This window comes from Lissotriton vulgaris, chromosome 5, assembly GCF_964263255.1.
Source record: "Lissotriton vulgaris chromosome 5, aLisVul1.2, whole genome shotgun sequence".
Classification (NCBI taxonomy): Eukaryota; Metazoa; Chordata; class Amphibia; order Caudata; family Salamandridae; genus Lissotriton; species Lissotriton vulgaris.
The window spans coordinates 305,123,693-305,142,376 of NC_141693.1; the positions used below are offsets into that span (position 1 = coordinate 305,123,693).

Consider the following 18,684-nt stretch of genomic DNA (forward strand, 5'->3'; position numbering starts at 1 on the left):
TGACAAGCCTCTGTCCAGACTACCCGTCGAGGTTGTTTCTTGGATGTGAGCTCTGTGAGGGGCGCTACAATAGTGCCATACCCCTTCACAAAGCGACGGTAGTAACCTGTGAGGCCCAGGAAAGCTCGGACCTCAGTCTGGGTCTTGGGGGGTTCCCAGGCCATGATTGCCTCAATCTTTGCCTGGAGGGGCTGCACTGTTCCCCTACCCACCAATTGACCTAAGTACACAACCGACCCCTGCCCAATCTGACATTTGCTGGCCTTGATTGTCAAGCCAGCTTGTTACAGGGCCTGGAGAACTGCTTGCAAGTGATGCAAATGGTCCTCCCAACTGCTGCTGAAGACGGCAATGTCATCCAGGTAAGCAGCGGAGAAAGCCTCCATTCCGGAGAGGACCTGGTTCACCAGCCGCTGAAAAGTGGCAGGGGCGTTCTTGAGCCCAAAGGGCATCACGCAAAACTGGAAGTGTCCCTCAGGGAGAAAGCTGACCTTTCTTTTGCTCCTTCTGTAAGGGAGATCTGCCAGTACCCTGAAGTGAGGTCAAAGGTACTCAGATATTGGGCAGCTCCCAGCCGGTCAATCAATTCATCCGCCCTAGGGATCGGATGAGCATCAGTCTTGGTCACCGAGTTCAGTCCCCGGTAATCCACACAGAACCTCAGTTCTGGAGTGGTGCTTGGTGGAGCTGCTTTTGGCACTAGAACCACCGGACTGGACCAGGGGCTACTGGAAGGTTCAATAACTCCCAGCTCCAGCATCTTGGTAACCTCACCGTGGATGCTGGCCTTCACCTTGTCTGACAGCCGGTAGGTCTTTGACTTCACTGGTGGGCTGTCTCCTGTGTTTGGGGTAAGAGGGGAGCAAATTTGCACCGGGTTATGTGCCTGTTTAAAAAGGAGAGAGAAAACTAACAAACTAATGACCAGAAACACACATTAATTGTGCTAATCTATTATGATATTTTATTTTTATAACATCTTTTTTTGTGGGGATTATTTTTCTTAGTTCATTATAATTATAATTTACTACATATAAAAATGACAATACATGTACAAACGGTGAGATAATAAACAATTGAATCAATTATTGTAAAAAAATACAGAAGTGCATTCCCATTTCTAGAAATGGGAATGCACTTCTGTATTTTTTTACAATAACTAAGAAAAATAATCTCCACAAAAAAAGATGTTATAAAAATAAAATATCATAATAGATGTGTGTTCTGGTCATTAGTTTGTTAGTTTTCTCTCTCCTTTTTAAACAGGCACATAACCCGGTGCAAATTTGCTCCCCTCTTACCCCAAATGTTGTTTCCTTGCCAGGGTTCATCCTATTAGGCAGGGGCCCCTTTCTTCCAAAATTGGGCTGTCTCCTGTGTCCACATCATGGGTACACAGGTGGGTCCTTCCCGGGACAAGGGAGAACAACGAAGAGTACTGCTCCAATATCTGGCGGCAGTCCTCCCACTGTTCAGGAGTTAGGGATGGGGAGAGAATCACTCCCTCCACCGACCCATCCTTTTCTTGAGACGAAAACAAGTCTGGGAGAGGCTCGCTTTCCGCTTCCTCTCCTCCATCAGTCACCATCATCAAGATGACCTTGGGCCTCTCATGGTGGGGTTTGAGGCGATTAGCATGCAGCACCCGTAGGGTGTGTCGAGGGGTCTTAAGGTCCACCAGGTATGTGGCCTTACCCTTCTTCTCTAACACCTCAAAGGGGTCTGTCCAGCGATCCTGGAGTGCACTTAGCTCTCCAGGCTCCATCACCCACACTTTCTGGCCAGGCTCCAACTCCACCGGGTGAGCGTTGTGGTCATACCACTCCTTCATTACTGCTTGGCTGGCTTCCAAGTTGTCAGAAGCTTGCTTCCGCAACTTTGCCATTTGGCTCCGGAAGGCCAGCATGTAGCTCACCACATCCTGGGGAGGCTTTCTGGGGGACTTTTCCAATCCATCCTTCACCAGGCTGAGAGGTCCACATACAGGGTGCCCATACAGAAGCTCAAAGGGGCTGAAGCCCACTCCCTTCTGCGGCACTTCCCTGCAGGAGAATAGCAAACAGGGTAGGAGGACGTCCCATTTCCTCCGCAGGCTCTCAGGCAGACTTCTGATCATGCCTTTCAAGGTCTTGTTGAACCTTTCTACCAGTCCATTTGACTGGGGGTGGTAGGGAGTGGTGAACCGGTAGGTCACTCCACACTCCTTCCACATTGCCTGCATATAGGCTGACATGAAGTTGGTCCCCCTGTCAGACACAACTTCCTTGGGGAAACCCACTCGGGTGAAGATCCCCATCAGGGCCCTAGCCACAACAGGTGCAGTGACAGTCCTCAGAGGAATTGCCTCTGGGTACCGCGTGGCGTGATCCACCAGAACCAGGATAAACTTGTGACCAGCTGTAGTTGGTGGATCCAATGGCCCCACAATGTCGATGCTCACCCTTTCAAAGGGGGTGGTAACGACAGGTAGTGGTTCCAGGGGAGCTTTCAGCTTCACCCCTGTTTTCCCACTGGCTTGACAGGATACACATGTCCGACAGTAAGTGTCAGATGCCACTTTCATCTGAGGCCAGTAAAAGTGGGGGACAAGCCGGGCGAAGGTCTTGTCCTGACCTAAGTGTCCTGCCAAGGGTATTTCATGAGCCAATTCTAACAGAAAGGCTCGGTATCGTTGAGGGACTACCAAGGCCCTTGATGAACCAGGTAAAGGTACCTTGGGTTCACTGTAGAGGAGTCCGTCCTCCCAGTAAATGTGGTAGTGCCCTGCAACGTTCCCTGCTGCCTGGGCTTCGGCCTGTCGCCTCAGTCCCTCAAGGGTAGGGCACTCCTTCTGGCCCTTACAGAACTCCTCCCTGGTAGGCCCTCCCTCTCACATGCTACTCGGCAGGGATAGGTAAGTCCTCCAGGGAGACTACTTCCCCCTCCACGGACTCCTGGCCCACCACCGTGGGTGGCCGATCTGTCTCATGGGGCGTGGAAGCCGAAGCAGGCTTCTCCTGTCTTCGGGTCAGTCCCTTTTTGGCAGCGGACTGGGCCATTGTTCCAGGCTCCAGCTCAGGCGAACTCCCTCTCTGGGCAGTCGCAGACCTGGTGCTTGCACAGGCCCAGTCAGGTGTACCCAGCATCTCCGAATGAGTCCGGTATTCCACCTCTCTCCAGGCATTGTGCTCCATGTCATTTCTCAGCAGACAATGGACTGGCACAGCAGGGCTTACGGCAACTCGAAGTGAACCTGCAACCCCTTCCCACTCAAATGGAACCTCGGCCACAGGATAGTAGCCCAATCTGCCGTCAGCCATCGCGGCGGGGTGGAGTACATGGGGAATCACCTGCTCTGGAGACACCAGTTGACTCCTTACCATAGTCCTACTGGCTCCTGTGTCTCTCAGAGCCTCCCCTCTTTGGCCATTGATGGTGATCCATTGCCCATACTTGGTAGTATTTGGGGGCACCTGAATCTTAGGAACCATCTCCCGATCTCCCAGGGACACTAAGGTGACACCCGCCCACTCACCCCCCTTATCTAAGGGCAACTCCTCCCCGAGCGCTACACTAGCTACTCCTGGGGCTTTTCCTCCGGTGGGAGGGGGTGGTCTCTTTGGGCACTTAACATCTCCCTTATAATGTCCCACACCACCACACTCAAAGCAGTGGACAACCCGTGGCTGCTGGCTTTGGCCAGGATGAGGGTTTCTGGGCGGGTTAGCCTTAGGGGTGAATCCTGTTCCCTTTCCCTGGTAACTGTTTTGGGGACCTTTTGAGAACTCCCGCTTTTTATCTCCCCCCTCCTTCTTCTGGGGGGCGCCCTGTCCAGCCCTTTGGGAATCCCCTCCAGTCCCCTTTGAGGACACCCGGGTACTTGCCCAGATGTCCGCCTCCTCTGCAAGCTTCCGGGGGTTGGTCAGCTTGCTGTCCACCAGGTGTTGACGCAGCTCGGGAAAACATTTCTCAAGTAGATGCTCTTTGAAAAAAAGGTCGTACAACCCCTCATAGTCCCTCACCTCGCTGCCTTGTATCCAGCCCTCCAATGCCTTCCTTGCATAGTCCAGGAAATCCACCCAGTTTTGGGTGCTTAATTTGTGACTTCCCCTGAACTTTTGCCGATATTTCTCTGGGGTCAGCCCAAACTTTTTAATTAGCGCCACTTTCATAGTGGGGTAGTGGGTCTGCTCTTCCTGTTCCAGGGCCAATAATGTGTCCCGACCAGTAGGAGGCATATACTTGTATAAACCACCCCCCAGTGTTTTTCCTGGATCCCATGGGCTCGTAAGGAGACCTCATAGGCAGCCAGCCACTTGGCGATGTCATCCCCTTGGCTGTAGCTGGCAACTCTGTCTTTAGGTAGGTAGGGTCTGGATTCCCTGGTCAGTTCTTTTGTTTCGCTGCCACCATTTGGAGAATTGAAGGGTCCTAACTGTAGGGCCTTGAGTTCTAGCTCTCTCAGTTTTAACTCATGAGCCATCCTCTTTTCCTCCCTCTCCTGTTCCAACCTGGCTAACTCCCACTTGAGCTGTCTTTTTCCCTCCTGTCCACTAGTTCAGCTTCGGTTAAGCTTCTTCCGGAGACACTGCTGCCCCCCCTTGAGAAGGTCATAGGTCCTGGAAGTAGGTTTCCCATCTCAGGATGGAACAATCCCTCTACCCCTATAACTGTGTCCCGGTCCGTCCCCTCTTCCTCCTCCTTCCCCTCTCCATGTGCTGCCACCCAAGCCCTCAAACTGGTCTAGAGTTCCCCCTTCTTGGCACCACGCTTAAAAAACACTCCCATCTTTTGGCAAAAGTCTCTAAGCTGGGCTGCAGAATAAGTTTCCAGTTCCTCCAGAGCAAATTCCATTTTGCTGATGAGAAATGTAGGGACAACCACACGGAAAGAATGGATTCAAAAGGGCAATTTGAAGCTACCTCCACCCACCACCAGGAGTAAATTTAGAAAAAGCAAAAGTAGTAATTGGGAAGTCCACCAGGAGAAAACTCCAGGTGTAGGCCTGTGGAGTTCGCTTTGTTACTTCAGAGTAGACGCAAACACAGTTCGAATCCCACCGCTAGACGCCAATTATGTTGGACCTGGGACCTCCAAGTCACCTAAGGTAGCTTGGCACTAAGTGGGAAGGCCTAACTCCAAAGTACCTATGTTAAGTTTGCGTCATACCCCTAAGTAACATAACGTCCCATCCATTCAAAAATAAGGACACCACACCAATTTTAGAAAAATACGAGTTGTTTATAAAAGTTCTCTTAGTTTCTTCTTTCTCTAACTGTTCCACAATTCAATGTAATTAAGCTTTCACAATCTCATTTTTTTCTACATTAACAAGGTTATCATTTACATCTTTCAATAGGTTATGTGCAACAGTAAGGTTCTCCAGTAATCGCTCCCATACCTCTTCCTAGTGTTCAGACTTTTACAATACAATTAAGCCATATCACCACGTATTTAGTTTCAGGGAAAAACAGGCTGGCATAACTGTACCCAAGATGTCTCAAGGCTAACAATTCGCTAGATGTCCCACCGGTTGGAGAACCCTTTCCCGTGTTATATAAGAAGAGAAATTCAAACAGCTGTAACTGGGAGTGAATAGGCAAGTTAGATCACATTAGCTTTTGTCATTCCAAAGCCCCTCATAAAAAGAAGAGAAGACTCTGGGTCTTATACAAGCACAGTCCTGCCCTGAGGATTCCCCACTCTTAGCTCTCCCTCCCTACCACTAACATCTACAGTGTGCCAGCTGGTTTGTTATGGCTCCCTTTCACAGCAGACCCTTACGCCTGAATATCCCTGGAACCAGCCTTGGCTGTACGAAGAAGTTGCTTCTGGTTAAGTCTAGTTACAGTGCTGCCCAGTTCTTCTGTCTTATTAGAACTTACGGGCTAGTCCGGCTGCTCCCCCCACCTTCCCGGCTTACTTGGCCTTGTAACTCACGAGTTCACTCATTGTTCGCCCCTTCTGCCTTCGAGTGCCTCTTTCACCGTGAATGGGGGCTCCCTGCCCTCTCCCTTGACAGGAGAGCAGGCGTCCCTCCTTGCGCGACACTCAGCAGCCCTCGGCACTTCCCCGGCAGACGAGCAGGCGCCCCGCAGCAGCGCCCGGCAAACCTCTGCGCTCTCCTCCTCACTGACTCCTCCCACAGTGCTCCGCCTTCAGCCAACCTCTTCCGGCACCCTCACGCCTCCTCGCACGACATCGGAGTCTTCCTGCAGCCACACTTCCAGCGGACCTTACCGTGGGATGGGTTGTCCGCAGATCGAGTCAGCTGTGCAGTATGCTTTTCTCCACAGTGCCCGCAGCCGCGACCTCACACAGCGCATCAGCAGGGTTGGGGGCCGATCTCGCGGCTCAGTCAGGACGTTTTCCCCCGGTTAGCAGCAAGAGAGGTCCAGTTAGTTCACTGAGACGGGGTCCACGCCAGGCTCAGCTTCACCTCACTCCTCACTCCGTGTTGGGCATTTCGGAGCAGGCAGGGTTATATGCATTAAGGGCAATGGTGTTTACCATGGAGGCAGGGTTCGGTAGACAGATAAGGGGGCACTTCAGCATAGAAGGGCAGCCTGCCCACAGGTCGATCTCTCCCCTCTCTGTGCGTGCTCCTCCTCACTAAGTCGCCTTACTCCTGACCAGTCCCACCTCACACTTACTCTGCCCAGAGCCCTAAAATGGCTGCCCTGGTTCTGGCCTTATATAGGCTGGCCCTGGCTATCAGAACCCTCCAGAAGGTTCTAGTACCTTCTTAGTGTAATCCAATGGTCCCTTTTTCTGGAAGCGTCAGTTATGGCAGTTACTGTCCACCATTTTGTGAGTCTAGTTGGTTTTTAGTCAGAAAGGGGCACCTAGGCCACAGGATGAAGGACTATGAGGCAAAAAGAGCATCTAACCCCTAGGTCAAAACCTATAAAAAATCCAGTGGACATGAAAAAGGTAGCAAAGAAAAAGGTTTGAGGGGCAAAAAGGGGACAAAATAAATAATAAATAGGAGGGACAACCCAAAAGGGCAGACAGGTCTAACATGGAGGATGAAAGGGAATAGCCCCGTCCCGGCCTCGATCGGTCTCTAACGGGCTACAACGGGCCAGCCCTTTGCCCGGGCTTCGCCCGGCGCCGCCCGCACGTGTCCCGCGATGCGGGAGGCGCTCTGGTCTTTTACAAGCGCCTCCGGGCCCTTGCGGTGACGTAGCGGGAGACGTAGCGGGCGCCCTGCCCCCCGGGGCACCTGGTAGTCAAAGTCCTTCTCTGCCTTCTCTGCCTCAAGACGCCGTTGCCTTCACGGCTGGAGTCGTGCGTGGATGCGCTAATGCCGGAGATGCGGTAAATTCAATGTTTTTCAAGCAGAATGTCTCACCGGAGCATCGGCACTCCGCTCTTTTCCAAGCGCCTCCGGGCGCTTGCGGTGACGTAGCGGGTGCCCTGCCTCCCGGGGCACCTGGTAGTCGAAGTCCTTCTCTGCCTTCTCTGCCTCAAGACGCCGTTGCCCTCATGGCTGGAGTCCTGCGCGGATGCGCTAATGCCGGAGATGCAGTAAATTCAATGTTTTTCAAGCAGAATTTTCACTTCCAGTTCCCTTTCTTGCAAGCCTTTGAAAATAGACCAATTTGTTGTAAAACCGTTTCTCCGAGACTGCATGCTCTTCGCTCGAGCTTCAGCGCGTGTTCAGACCCCAAGGGTGAGCCTGTGCTTAAGGACTTGTTCACTTGTTCTGCCCGTGGTGGATGAACTTCATGTATCACAGAAGTGGTGTTTACTGGCCCACTCATGCACAGTTTTGTGGCAGTGTACTTAGCTCACCCTTGGTCTGCGTGAATTGTGTGTAGTGTCAGACAGCACGAGATACTTGATTGTGCATGCTGGGACGTGAGTGTACCTGTGTATAGTACATAACATGGAGACCGATGGATACCATTTTGGAAACACATCACCCTTCGGAAAGGTGATGAATGCAACCCTCAGAAAGGAGAAGCATATTCCTGAGAGCTAGGGTGGGAGCACACACTGGAGGAAGGCAAATCAACCATTGTGCACATCAAAGTTCTGTTTGTATTCAGGAACTGTTACTGGTCACTGGGGCCTAGACTCATTGTTAGGGAAAGGGTGGGACTCATTGGGTTGGCACTGTGGACCAGGGAATCCGGACAGTGAGGAAGGCTTAGGCCACTGAACCTTTATGTGGCATATATTAGTGCAGGCTCAAAGCCAGGAGTAATCTAAGGTTCCTCCCTTAAGCTTTGCTGTGTGCTTCTCCTGCTGTGGTAGACTGCCCCTTTGACAAAGGGCAGTGCAGAGGAGAGAGCACTTCGAAGGAACTGACACCCACAAACCTAAATTCAAAGGATCAGACACAAAGTGAGGTTTGGGTCTGGAGTTTGACCAAATGGGTGGGAGCATGAAATGCACAAGGTGCAACAGCTCGAAATTCCAATGGAAAGAGGCCAGATAAACAAAGGCTTCATGCAATTGCATAGACTATAGTGGGAAATGTGCAGGCTTTGTGATTGCAAGCTGATTCACAGTGGCAACATTGTGACTACATGAGAGTCTGAAGTCAAATGATTCATAAACTGGTCCTTTACATCTAAATTCCTCCTAAATTAATCTGGCAATGGCTTTCAAATGTTCCTGTGTGTGCACTGAGCATTGAAAGTTTACAACCTACCAGTTTAGTCAGTCGCAAAAAAAAATATTGCTTTATTACCAACAGAAAGAACTGTAAGAATTCTGAAAATCCACTTGTGATTGAGCCGTGCTAAAAATACTCATAACAAATGTGCCTTAAAAATAATTTAAAAATTTGCCATTCTGGAGTTTCTCAAATTTTTTGCAAACCTTGCACTATTCTCTGCGCTGTATTTAAACCATTGCTCTCCTGCAGTACAGTGTATGTGCTTTTAAAATAATGAGGTCTATTGGTAAAGTTGCTGATCTCGGAGCCTGGGCTTTTACGATGGTTTCTGCACTTGGCCAAAAACTATAGGGGCTATTCACAAAGGTAAATTCACGTATGTAGTTTTACTCATGTGTAAATGTACTACTACAACTAGGAGTAACTATACTAATTTAAGCTATTCACAGTGTAAAGGTACTCTTTGATTCAGATTTATATGGCTCCGCCTTCTGGTGGAGTGTTCAATACCATCATTTTAGATTGTAAAGTTGCTAATCATAACTTTTCACATGTCGGCGGACGTCTTTGCCACTGAGTAGCAGATCTCCATACGGTAAAGCATAGGAAAGAATAATACCGTTTATTCATTATGTAAAAGATAGTTAAAACATTTGAAAGTAAAATAAAAATGCAAATTAACTTAAAATATTTAGAATTACATTTGAACTAAAATGTTACACCACATGAACTTTTCAAATGAAATGTTGAAAAAAAAATGTTATAATTAAAATATATTTTTAAATCAAAACCTCACTAGCTTTTTGTATATCCAATTAGCAAATTTCATTAAAATGTATATAACATTTTTTTAAATTAAATTGTATTTTTTTAAATTTAAAATGACAGATGGTATGAGAAATGCCATCAGTGTTGTTATGTAACATGCCATGAGTGATGTAAATATGTGAAGTCATAGGCGGTGTATGATGGGGTGAAGGTTATAGGTAGCTCAGGTAAACCAGAACTGATGAATTTCTGTGTATTTTTGGTCACATTCTAAGTTGTGCATACACCCATCTACCACAGGTGACCTACCCCCAACTTCCCTCCCGCTACGCACAGCCTTCAGTTGTGCTCAGCAGAGGGTTGATCCTGCATCCAACCCACCGCAGACTGCACCCCCCACACCTCATGGGCTGCCTAATCTCCCCCTGCTGTTAAATGTTAAACAAGGTAAAGACTGAGCGTGCCTGGTGTGGGTTGAAGAAGCATATTTCAAAGTAGGTTGTGGATCAAAGCAAATGGCAGTTGCAAAATATCTGTTAGAAAAGTCAAAGCTTTTGTTCATAATAGTTTATCCACCATCGGATGTTCAGGTATGTGCCCATGTTAATAGTTGTGATATAGTACTAGGGGAAAATTCAATGTAATGTGGATGGCTCTCAGATGTGTTTTTTTTTTAAATCTAGAACTTCCCGGATGATGATTTTGAGGGATTGCAAACTGTTGAATAATGGAGAATGTAGGAGGTGAATTAACGGTACACGGTTGGTTGTATACCATTCAGCTCATTTCAAGAATGTGTAGTGTATTTTACCAGACTACAGAGGGTTATTCATAGCGCCTAGTTAAAGGTGTCTAAACATTGGCTTATTCAGAACTGTCAACCTCTTGATTCAAAATTGCAGGTGATGCGTAGTCTTTAGGAGGGTGACCCATTAAGGTGAATAGAGAACAAAGACTTTTTTGAAAGGTGTTTAAGGTTTAAAAAGCGTGCGACCCCATTAATGTCCATGGAGGCATTTTGCTTGTTAGGTAGGTGAACACCAGTAAAAAGAGGGTAAATACCACCAAATGAGGGAGAGTTGACAGATATGTTGTGTGTCTTGCAAGTTGCCAAAGGTTATGTCCATTACCACATGTTCGGTGATAGAAAAGTGGACACAGGTGTAGTTTGTTGAATTACTTCCAGTCCACAAAGCCCATAGCACATTTTCACAGTCAGGTCGCCACTTTGTTCAACACATGCACATCTTGAGCACCAAGTACAATTAGGGTTGTATTATTTGTTTATCTACAGTGCTGCTACTACTGCAATTTGCCCAACCGTCTCTAGATAAATATGATACCATGAGCACATTTGAAATAATCAATGAGTCTCCTTATTTCTTTGCTGATAATGTTTATTGCATATCCAGTCTGATTGTCTTTCAATAATACCAGTTGGGATACTATATGTTTATTCCCACATATTAAAAGCATACAAAAGAGCACTTTTAAATATGTGAGTTCAGGATGCACATATCCAGAACTTACATATGCAAAAGTGCTCCAGTTGCTTGGTTGCTTTTGACATGCAGGGAGCATTTCACTTAAGTACATCAGTTTATATCACTATATTGAAAGGCGTTTCTTTACAATTGTAATGCCTCTCAATATAGTGATATAAACGCATATACTAAAGTGAAAATCTCCCAGGTAATAAAAGAATTCAGGAGGCAACCCCCCCTCCCCGTTTTGAATTCCACCAGCCGCAACTGTAATGTGAGTACATGAATGTATGGTAATTACACCAGAGTTTGTGCTGTATCTTCCGGGAGTGTTATACTTGTCACAAAGAGCATAGAACAGTCCTTTGTCTCCACTCACGCCCTCTGTAGTATGTCTGTTACATGTGCTGTATAGCTACGTATGTGTGACAGACTCGTGTGATCTCCCCCAGCTACCTATTGTGTTAGGAAAGGCTGCTGCCTGCTGCTACCCAATTATTCTTTTTTTGTGTGAATCTTCGTATAAAACCTTCTACAACACTAATGACATGATGAAAATTGCCAATGCATGTCTTGAATAAAAAAGTGAGATTTCACAAAATATCTGAGCAGAATTTACTTTGATTTTATGTGTGAAACAAGCAGTTTTTGATATGGTCTACACGACTTTGTGAATGTTTTAAACTTAGCAAACAAGTGGTTCCACTTCCATGACATGCATAACACTGTCGGTCACTTCTAGCATTTTATCCAACAGCCCCTTTGCCTAATCGGGGTTTGGGCCCGTAATAACAGAGTTAAAAGCAAAACTACAAGCCACACAATGAAGCATTCCATTGGCTGAAAATTCAGGACTGGCAGATGAGATGTCATAGCGCCACTCGCCAGATCTGAGAAATTGAAAATAAAATGTATTTCTTCACTTTCGCCTTTTCTTCTTGTAAGCCGTCCAGGGCTCAACAGCCCAGTGGCATAGAGAGTGGGATCCCTTTTCAAATGCCAATGCCAGCATCTCACTGCTATTAGACAAACATCAACACTCCGTCGAGAAATGAAATGTGTATTCCACAACGATAGCCCATCCTTGTCATTTAGGTGGGGCGTCTTCAACAGAGCTGTGATGTGCCCTGCCTGAAACACTTGCGAGCGGCTCCGCAAGGGCCGCTCGTGACTGTACCCTGCAACAAGCACATTACATCACTTTCATAGACTCTAAAGAGGTCTTGAGGCGGCATGTCCGACCTTACGAAATAAATCAAAGGCGCAGCGCATGGCTGGCGAACAAGCTGAGGGCATCAAATTCTTACCTTGCTGGCGAGCTCCACCCGGAGGCAGTCTGAATAATACAGGCTTTCGTGGTCTGGGCTAAAAGTGACAGTCAATTCTTGGCTATTCCCTGGATCAATGGCTCCCTCTACTGGAGAGACGCTGAATACACTTAAGCCACTGTAGTTTTGAGTACCTGTGGAACGAAGAACAATTACTTCGGTCATAAATGTTATCAATGACAGATACACTAAATTGAAATGTGGACCGACAATGAAGATAGTGTTTTAGGAAGCCTACACGTGTGAAAATAAGATGACGATCTCTGTTCTATTTTGAGAATTAAAAGGTTGAGCAGGGGCTTATTAGCCCAATCTCGCGTTGTTTCCCATCAAGCACCAACTGTGCAGTTCATCCCTACTTTTTTTTGCTCTACATATTTTCCGCGTACCAACCAGTAGAGTAGTGCCATCGGCCATAATGCACAACAAAATAAGTACATCACATCTCTGTGTTCCCCCGTGCCTGCTGCACGGAGCATGCCTATATGCTCCACTGAAATGGACAGCAATACATCTGCTGCCACGCATTATGAGTCGATGCAACACATCAGCAAAGTGAACTTCAGCTCTCTGTGTAATTCAGCGAGAGAGCATTGGGGCAATGTGAGCGCGCACCACATTTGAAGTAATGTGCACGCTCACGCTTCCACCAACCCAATCTTGCTAAATGAAAGGACAGAAGTAACTGTGCTGACACACTGAGCCGCTCAATGTGCAGAACAAGCATTTACAATATAACGGTCTCGCCTTTGCAAAAGTTAGAGCTATTGGCATTGTAAATGACAACATTTTTATTTATGTGTTGGTTTTGAAAACAGATAAATAAATGGCATTGTCATTTACAATGCCAATAGCTTAATCTCTCGCAAATGCGAGACCTATTGCATTTGCACCCACACACACAGAGCCACATGCACCCACACACACACAGAGCCACACACACACACACACACACACACACACACAGACAGAACCACACACACAGAGACAGAACCACACACACACAGACAGAACCACATTGACAGAACCCCATACACACAGACAGAATCCCACACAGAGACAGAGCCACACAGAGACAGAGCCATACATAGACAGAACCACACACACAGACAGAACCACACACACAGACAGAACCACACACACACACACACACAGACAGAACCACAAACACACACACAGACAGAACCACACACACACACAGAACCACATATGGCCGAGATGCCCGCCACCCCCTCCCAACACCAATTCCCCATGGGAGGAGACAGACACAAGTTTGAGCTTTTGGAAGGCGGGGGGAGTTACCCCCCCGGCCGTATTTATTAAAATATGAAACAAAATTTAAAACTTTAAATTAAAACGTTTCATAAATTATGTACAATTTTACTTTCATTACATTTTGATGAAGACATGTTCTTTGGCTAACCTTAACAGATCTCTAATACAAAGGTTTCCTAGCCGAAGTCTAGCATCCTGAAAATGCATACATTCTAAAATAAAATTGTACATCCTAGCATTAAGGGCCAACGGCAAGGTCTTAACCGGTGTCAGATCCCTACTACCAAACTCCCGCCCTCACGGTGTGAGTGGCGCATGCGCAGAGGACTTTACCCTCGTTGCCAACTGTAACTTCCCTTGTCGTGGGGGCCCCCTTTCACTCGACGCCATTTTAAAGGTCGTCCGAGTTCCCGTGTGAGGTATCTGTAAGAAGGACAGCGTGGACTCCCCCCCCTTCTCCACACTCTCTTCCGCCGGAGCGGAAATCCGCCCCCCGGGAAATTCATAGGAGGGGCATATAGCCGTCTCCCCTTTGGGAGGGGCCTATGGCCGTCTCCCCCTAGGCGACCCATCCGTAGTGGGTGCCGCCTCCCCGTGGGAGGGGCCAATGGCCGCCTCCCCCCGGGCGCTCCCATCGATAGTGGGCGGCGCCCCCCCTAGGGACCTTGAAATTACTGGTCACCGATCATGACCTTACCGCCACAGGCCGGATAGTTGACCGACTATCCGGCCCCCCCATACCTCCTAAAGGTCATGCCTCCTTAAACCCACTAGCCATGCTATGAAGTCTCCTATGAGTAAATCATTCCCCGCCCTGGACAGGTGAACCCCATCATTCAAGTAAAAGTGATCACCCCGAAGACACTCATGGGGAATGCTTTGCAAATGCGCGGAGCGAAACAATTTCTCAATTTTATTGTTGACCCTCCTTACCGAGTGGTTCAACGCCGTCACAGAGAAACCCCCCCGCCAAACTCTCCTGGGGATCATGTGGGACCAGGCAATTGTGCACCCCGGGAGCCTCCTAGCCAACCAGCTGACTGCCGACAATATGTGTTCCACTAACACTCGTCTTCCCAGTCTTACCAAGTCATTGCCCCCAAGTGCACTATGATTACAGATGGCGGTGACCTTTTCCGCCCTAATAGACCCTCCACAAACGATTGAAATTGGTCAAAACAGAGGCCTCCCTTCCCATGGAAGGTTACTCTGAACCCGTATTCCCCAGATGCGTGAGTCGCGTCACCTGCCATGAATACGTCCCCGGCGCGCCTCACGTATGAGTGGCCCACGACCCATACCACTTGCTCTCCAGTCGGTGATCCTCGACCGCTGGTCCTCTGGTGATGGGTTGATCCCAAATTCCGCCCCGCGTCACAGGCTTGTGAAACTGTAATTCAAGCAAAAGACAACAAGCGTGAGTGCATTTCATCAGTCTTTTACAACATGTGCAGTTGCACATACCTCTTAAAACAGTTCGAGGACCAACGGCCTAACTGTTTTACTTCTTCCGCACCCAGACCCCGAGCCGTAGCCTCAGTAGCGGCCCCTATTCTGAATGAGTGGGTCCCAAAATCGCACGGGTTCAAGCCCGCCGCAGCAATCGTAAGTGCCAGCACCCTCTGAAACTGAAATTTCGTCAACGGGGTGCCATCCTTGTGTCTATGCAGGCTCCCTCCCCATGTCGCCGGCCTCTGTGCCAGGTAGTCCTCTAAATACCTTATCGGACAACTGGGGCTCCCTCTAGCGCGCTGCACAACAACACTACTCCCTAAAGCTTCCTGGTCTGTTTTGGACCTGGCTATCGAGATCAGCATAGAATCGCCCCGTATTTGAACGTGATCCCTGCATAGGCCTCCCTCCATATCCTTCTTGTTCCTCGCCACGAGTTCGCTTACCCGCATGGCCCCATGGAATGCCAAGGCGAAAGCCGCTCGGAACAGAACGACCTCGGAAGGGGAGGAGCATGTCTCATCCAGTTTTGCTAGTAGCAGAGACAATCTATCTAAACCAATCGGGTGCCTTGTATCTTGTCTGCGACCCTCCAGGCGTTGCCAACCGCGGAGCGCCTTCCTGACTAGGAAAGAACCCGTCGGGTCCCGTATGCCGTGGAGCTGAGCCATGAATTATATGGCCGCCCTATGTCTGTTGGCAGTTGCAGCTGATCGGCCTTCTCTATGAAGCGCCACTAAGAACCCCAGGAAGGATTCCTCCTGCCCACAGCTATGTCTCCCTGCCGGCCCTAAAAAGGCGCAGTATGAACGAAACGCTCCCTCATAGGTTTTCCTCGTCCTAGGCGCTAAGCTGGCTGCCACGAGGTCCTGTAATCCGGGGCACCGATTAGCCATAATGCTTCGGGGAACGGTGCCGCCACTAGATCCGCTGTAGGTAGATAGCCCCTGAAAGCCTGCATGTGTGAACGAGAGAGTGCATCAGCTGCATTATTCAGTACACCCGGCACATGTTTTGCCCTGAACCGTACATTCAATCTCATGCAACGTAATACAATCTCTTTAAACAGCTTCAAGATCCACTTGCAGCGTGCTGCCTGCTGATTAATGCACTCGACCACTGTCATGTTGTCAGACCAAAACACTACTGAGCGGTCCCTAAACTCTTCTGGCCATGCCAACAGAGCCACCCAAATGGGAAATAGCTCCAAGAACCCAATGTTACCTGTTAGGCCACTGGAGTGCCACCACGTCGGCCATACTTGCGCCGACCATCGGTTACCAAAGATGGCGCCAAATCCCACGCTCCCAGCTGAGTTGGTCCACAAACCCAGTTCGTCAGACGATGCTGGGGGTTTGTTCCACGCCACTCGACCGTTGAAGTCCGCCAGGAATGCCAACCAAATGCGCATATCCTGGCGAACCTCTGCCGACAGTCTCGTGCGGTGGTGACCCTCCTTGAGGCCGGCCATAGCCTGTGCAATGGAACGTGAGAAGGGGCGAGCCATCGGTATTACTCTCAAGGCAAAGTTAAGCTGGCCCACTGTTTGTTGTAACTGGTGCAGGGTCACTTTTTCTTTGCCCAGGCATTGTATTAAGGAAGCCCTGAACTTGGCCACTTTCTCCATTGGCAGACGGAAGCCTCCTTCCACAGAATCGAGCTCAATTCCCAGAAACTCCAGTGAAGTAGATGGCCCCACTGTCTTACCTGGTGCCAATGGGACCCCAAACTCCTGCATGAGAATGCAGAAGTCCTGCAGTGCCTGTGCACATTTCGTAGTGCCTGCCGGCCCTAAGAACAGGAAGTCGTCTAAATAGTGCATCACCTGTCTATGCCTGGTGGCCCCGGTGAACGCCCATTCTAAAAAACAGCTGAACATTTCAAAATAAGCACAAGAAATTGAGCAGCCCATGGGCATGCATTTATCCATGTAATACTTCCCTTGGAACGTAAATCCTAGCTAGCGCTGGTCCCGCGGGTGTACCGGGAGCAACCTGAATGCTGATTCGATGTCCGATTTCGCCATCAGAGCACCGGGGCCCAGGTGATTCAGTAAGTCAACGGCATCGTCGAACGATGCGTATCGAACTGAACAGACTTCCGGGTCAATAGCTTCATTCACCGAGGCCCCCCTCGGGGCCGACAGATTGTGAATGAGTCTATACTCCCCTGGGTCTTTCTTCGGAACCACTCCTAGAGGTGAACACACAAAATCCGCCACTGGCGGGCATGGACAAGGTCCTGCTACCCGCCCCAAGCTGACCTCTTTGGCAATTTTCTTGGCTGCCACTGCCGGGTTGTGTTGAACAGATAGCTGATTCTTACAAAAGGGGCTCCCCCGAAAATTCCCCGCCGGGATGTTGAAGCCATATAGGAAACCATTCCTCAAAATCCCGGCGGATACATGATCAGGGTATTTGTTCAGCCAGGGAGTCAAAGCCATGATGTCGATGGGTGAAGATGATTGCTTCCCAAGCATCACATCAATCCTGCTTGGATCCCCCCTTTCCTCCCTAACTACCGCTCTTGGATCTACAGCTACTTTCCGGGTGTGAGGAGTTCCCACAGCCCGCACAAACATGCCGGAACCTACATGTTCCCTGGGGCCTGTTACAGTTACCTCTGTTGAAACCCCAACAAACCCCGCGCTTGCCCCCATTTCCGCCGGTCTTGGGCTGTGATTCGCCACCGGCGCTTGCTCGAAAGGGCTGCGCCGGCCTTTGTTGAACTGTCCCAGGCCTGCTCCCGCCCGGCGAGGACGTACCCGCCGATCCAGGCAAAAGCTGTTTTTGCCGTGACACCGTGTCGAGGCAATCCCACGTTAAAGTTACATCAAACTCTTTAGACTTTCGAAAGTAAACATCATAACCTTTCCATTCATTCCCCCCGTACATGTTATAAAAATCCATTATCCTGTTCTGGAAACAAGATAGATCGGGCAACACTTCAGGTTTACGTTCCCCCATCACTGCCGTAAATATAGAGAAGGCCTTCACCCAGTTCGCGATGGTCTCGTCGACCCTAAATTCCGCCATCTTGGCTCGCCATACGCTGGGGTGCCATAAATCTTTCTGGGTCTTTGCGTACTCTATCTCACGATGGTCGGTCAACAGTGAAAACATATTAACATATTTGTCCCCCCATATCATTTCCTTCGTGGCCGCCGGGATGTGCTGGGCCAACCTTTCGCGCCTCGAAGGCACTGAACTCTCCCCTACCATTGGCAACGGGTTCTTACTGGGTTAAACCGCCATGTCTGCTGTCTTTTCTCGGCCAACCGCCGTCACTCCCGGTGCCACCTGTGGGGGAATAGAAGGAACATTCGCCGTCCCGGCTTCCCTTGACTGCAGTAACTGCTCGATTATTAATCTGGCTTCCTCGGCCGGATCCCCCGCAGCCACTGCCCCCCCTGTTTTCTTCTTAAGCCAGGGTAATACTGCCGCTAACTGAAGAGCCAGTTCTGGGGGCATCTGATCATCCTCAACCGGAGTTATTACAACAGGGATTGGTAAACCCACATCCGAACTCGGTACCGGGCTGTCCACCGGTGTGACGGGGCCTGCTGGGGGTACCTCCGGGACTGGGCCCTCCCCGGAACCCGCCCTCTTCTTACTACGTTTCCCCCTACCCTCAGGGGTGACTCCCGGCAAGGCCGGTCCTATCACCTTCTTAGGCCGCCCCGAGAGGTTGTTCTGGGCTGCTATCTGCTTTTTAACCTCTGCTAAGCCCCGACCGATCGAATCCACTTTACCCAGTTTTCGGTCCATGA

At 49.3% G+C, this 18,684-nt stretch overlaps 1 protein-coding gene across 2 annotated transcripts in view; it reads right to left on the bottom strand.

The window, feature by feature from the left end:
- CFAP74 (cilia and flagella associated protein 74) overlaps positions 1–18,684 on the bottom strand; it is a 1,279,283-nt gene that overhangs the window by 195,577 nt on the left and 1,065,022 nt on the right. For both annotated transcript variants that reach the window (XM_086921531.1, XM_086921532.1), the window contains exon 36: positions 12,168–12,322. In XM_086921531.1, coding sequence (XP_086777657.1) covers positions 12,168–12,322 — 155 coding nt within the window. The remainder of the gene's footprint in view (positions 1–12,167; positions 12,323–18,684) is intronic.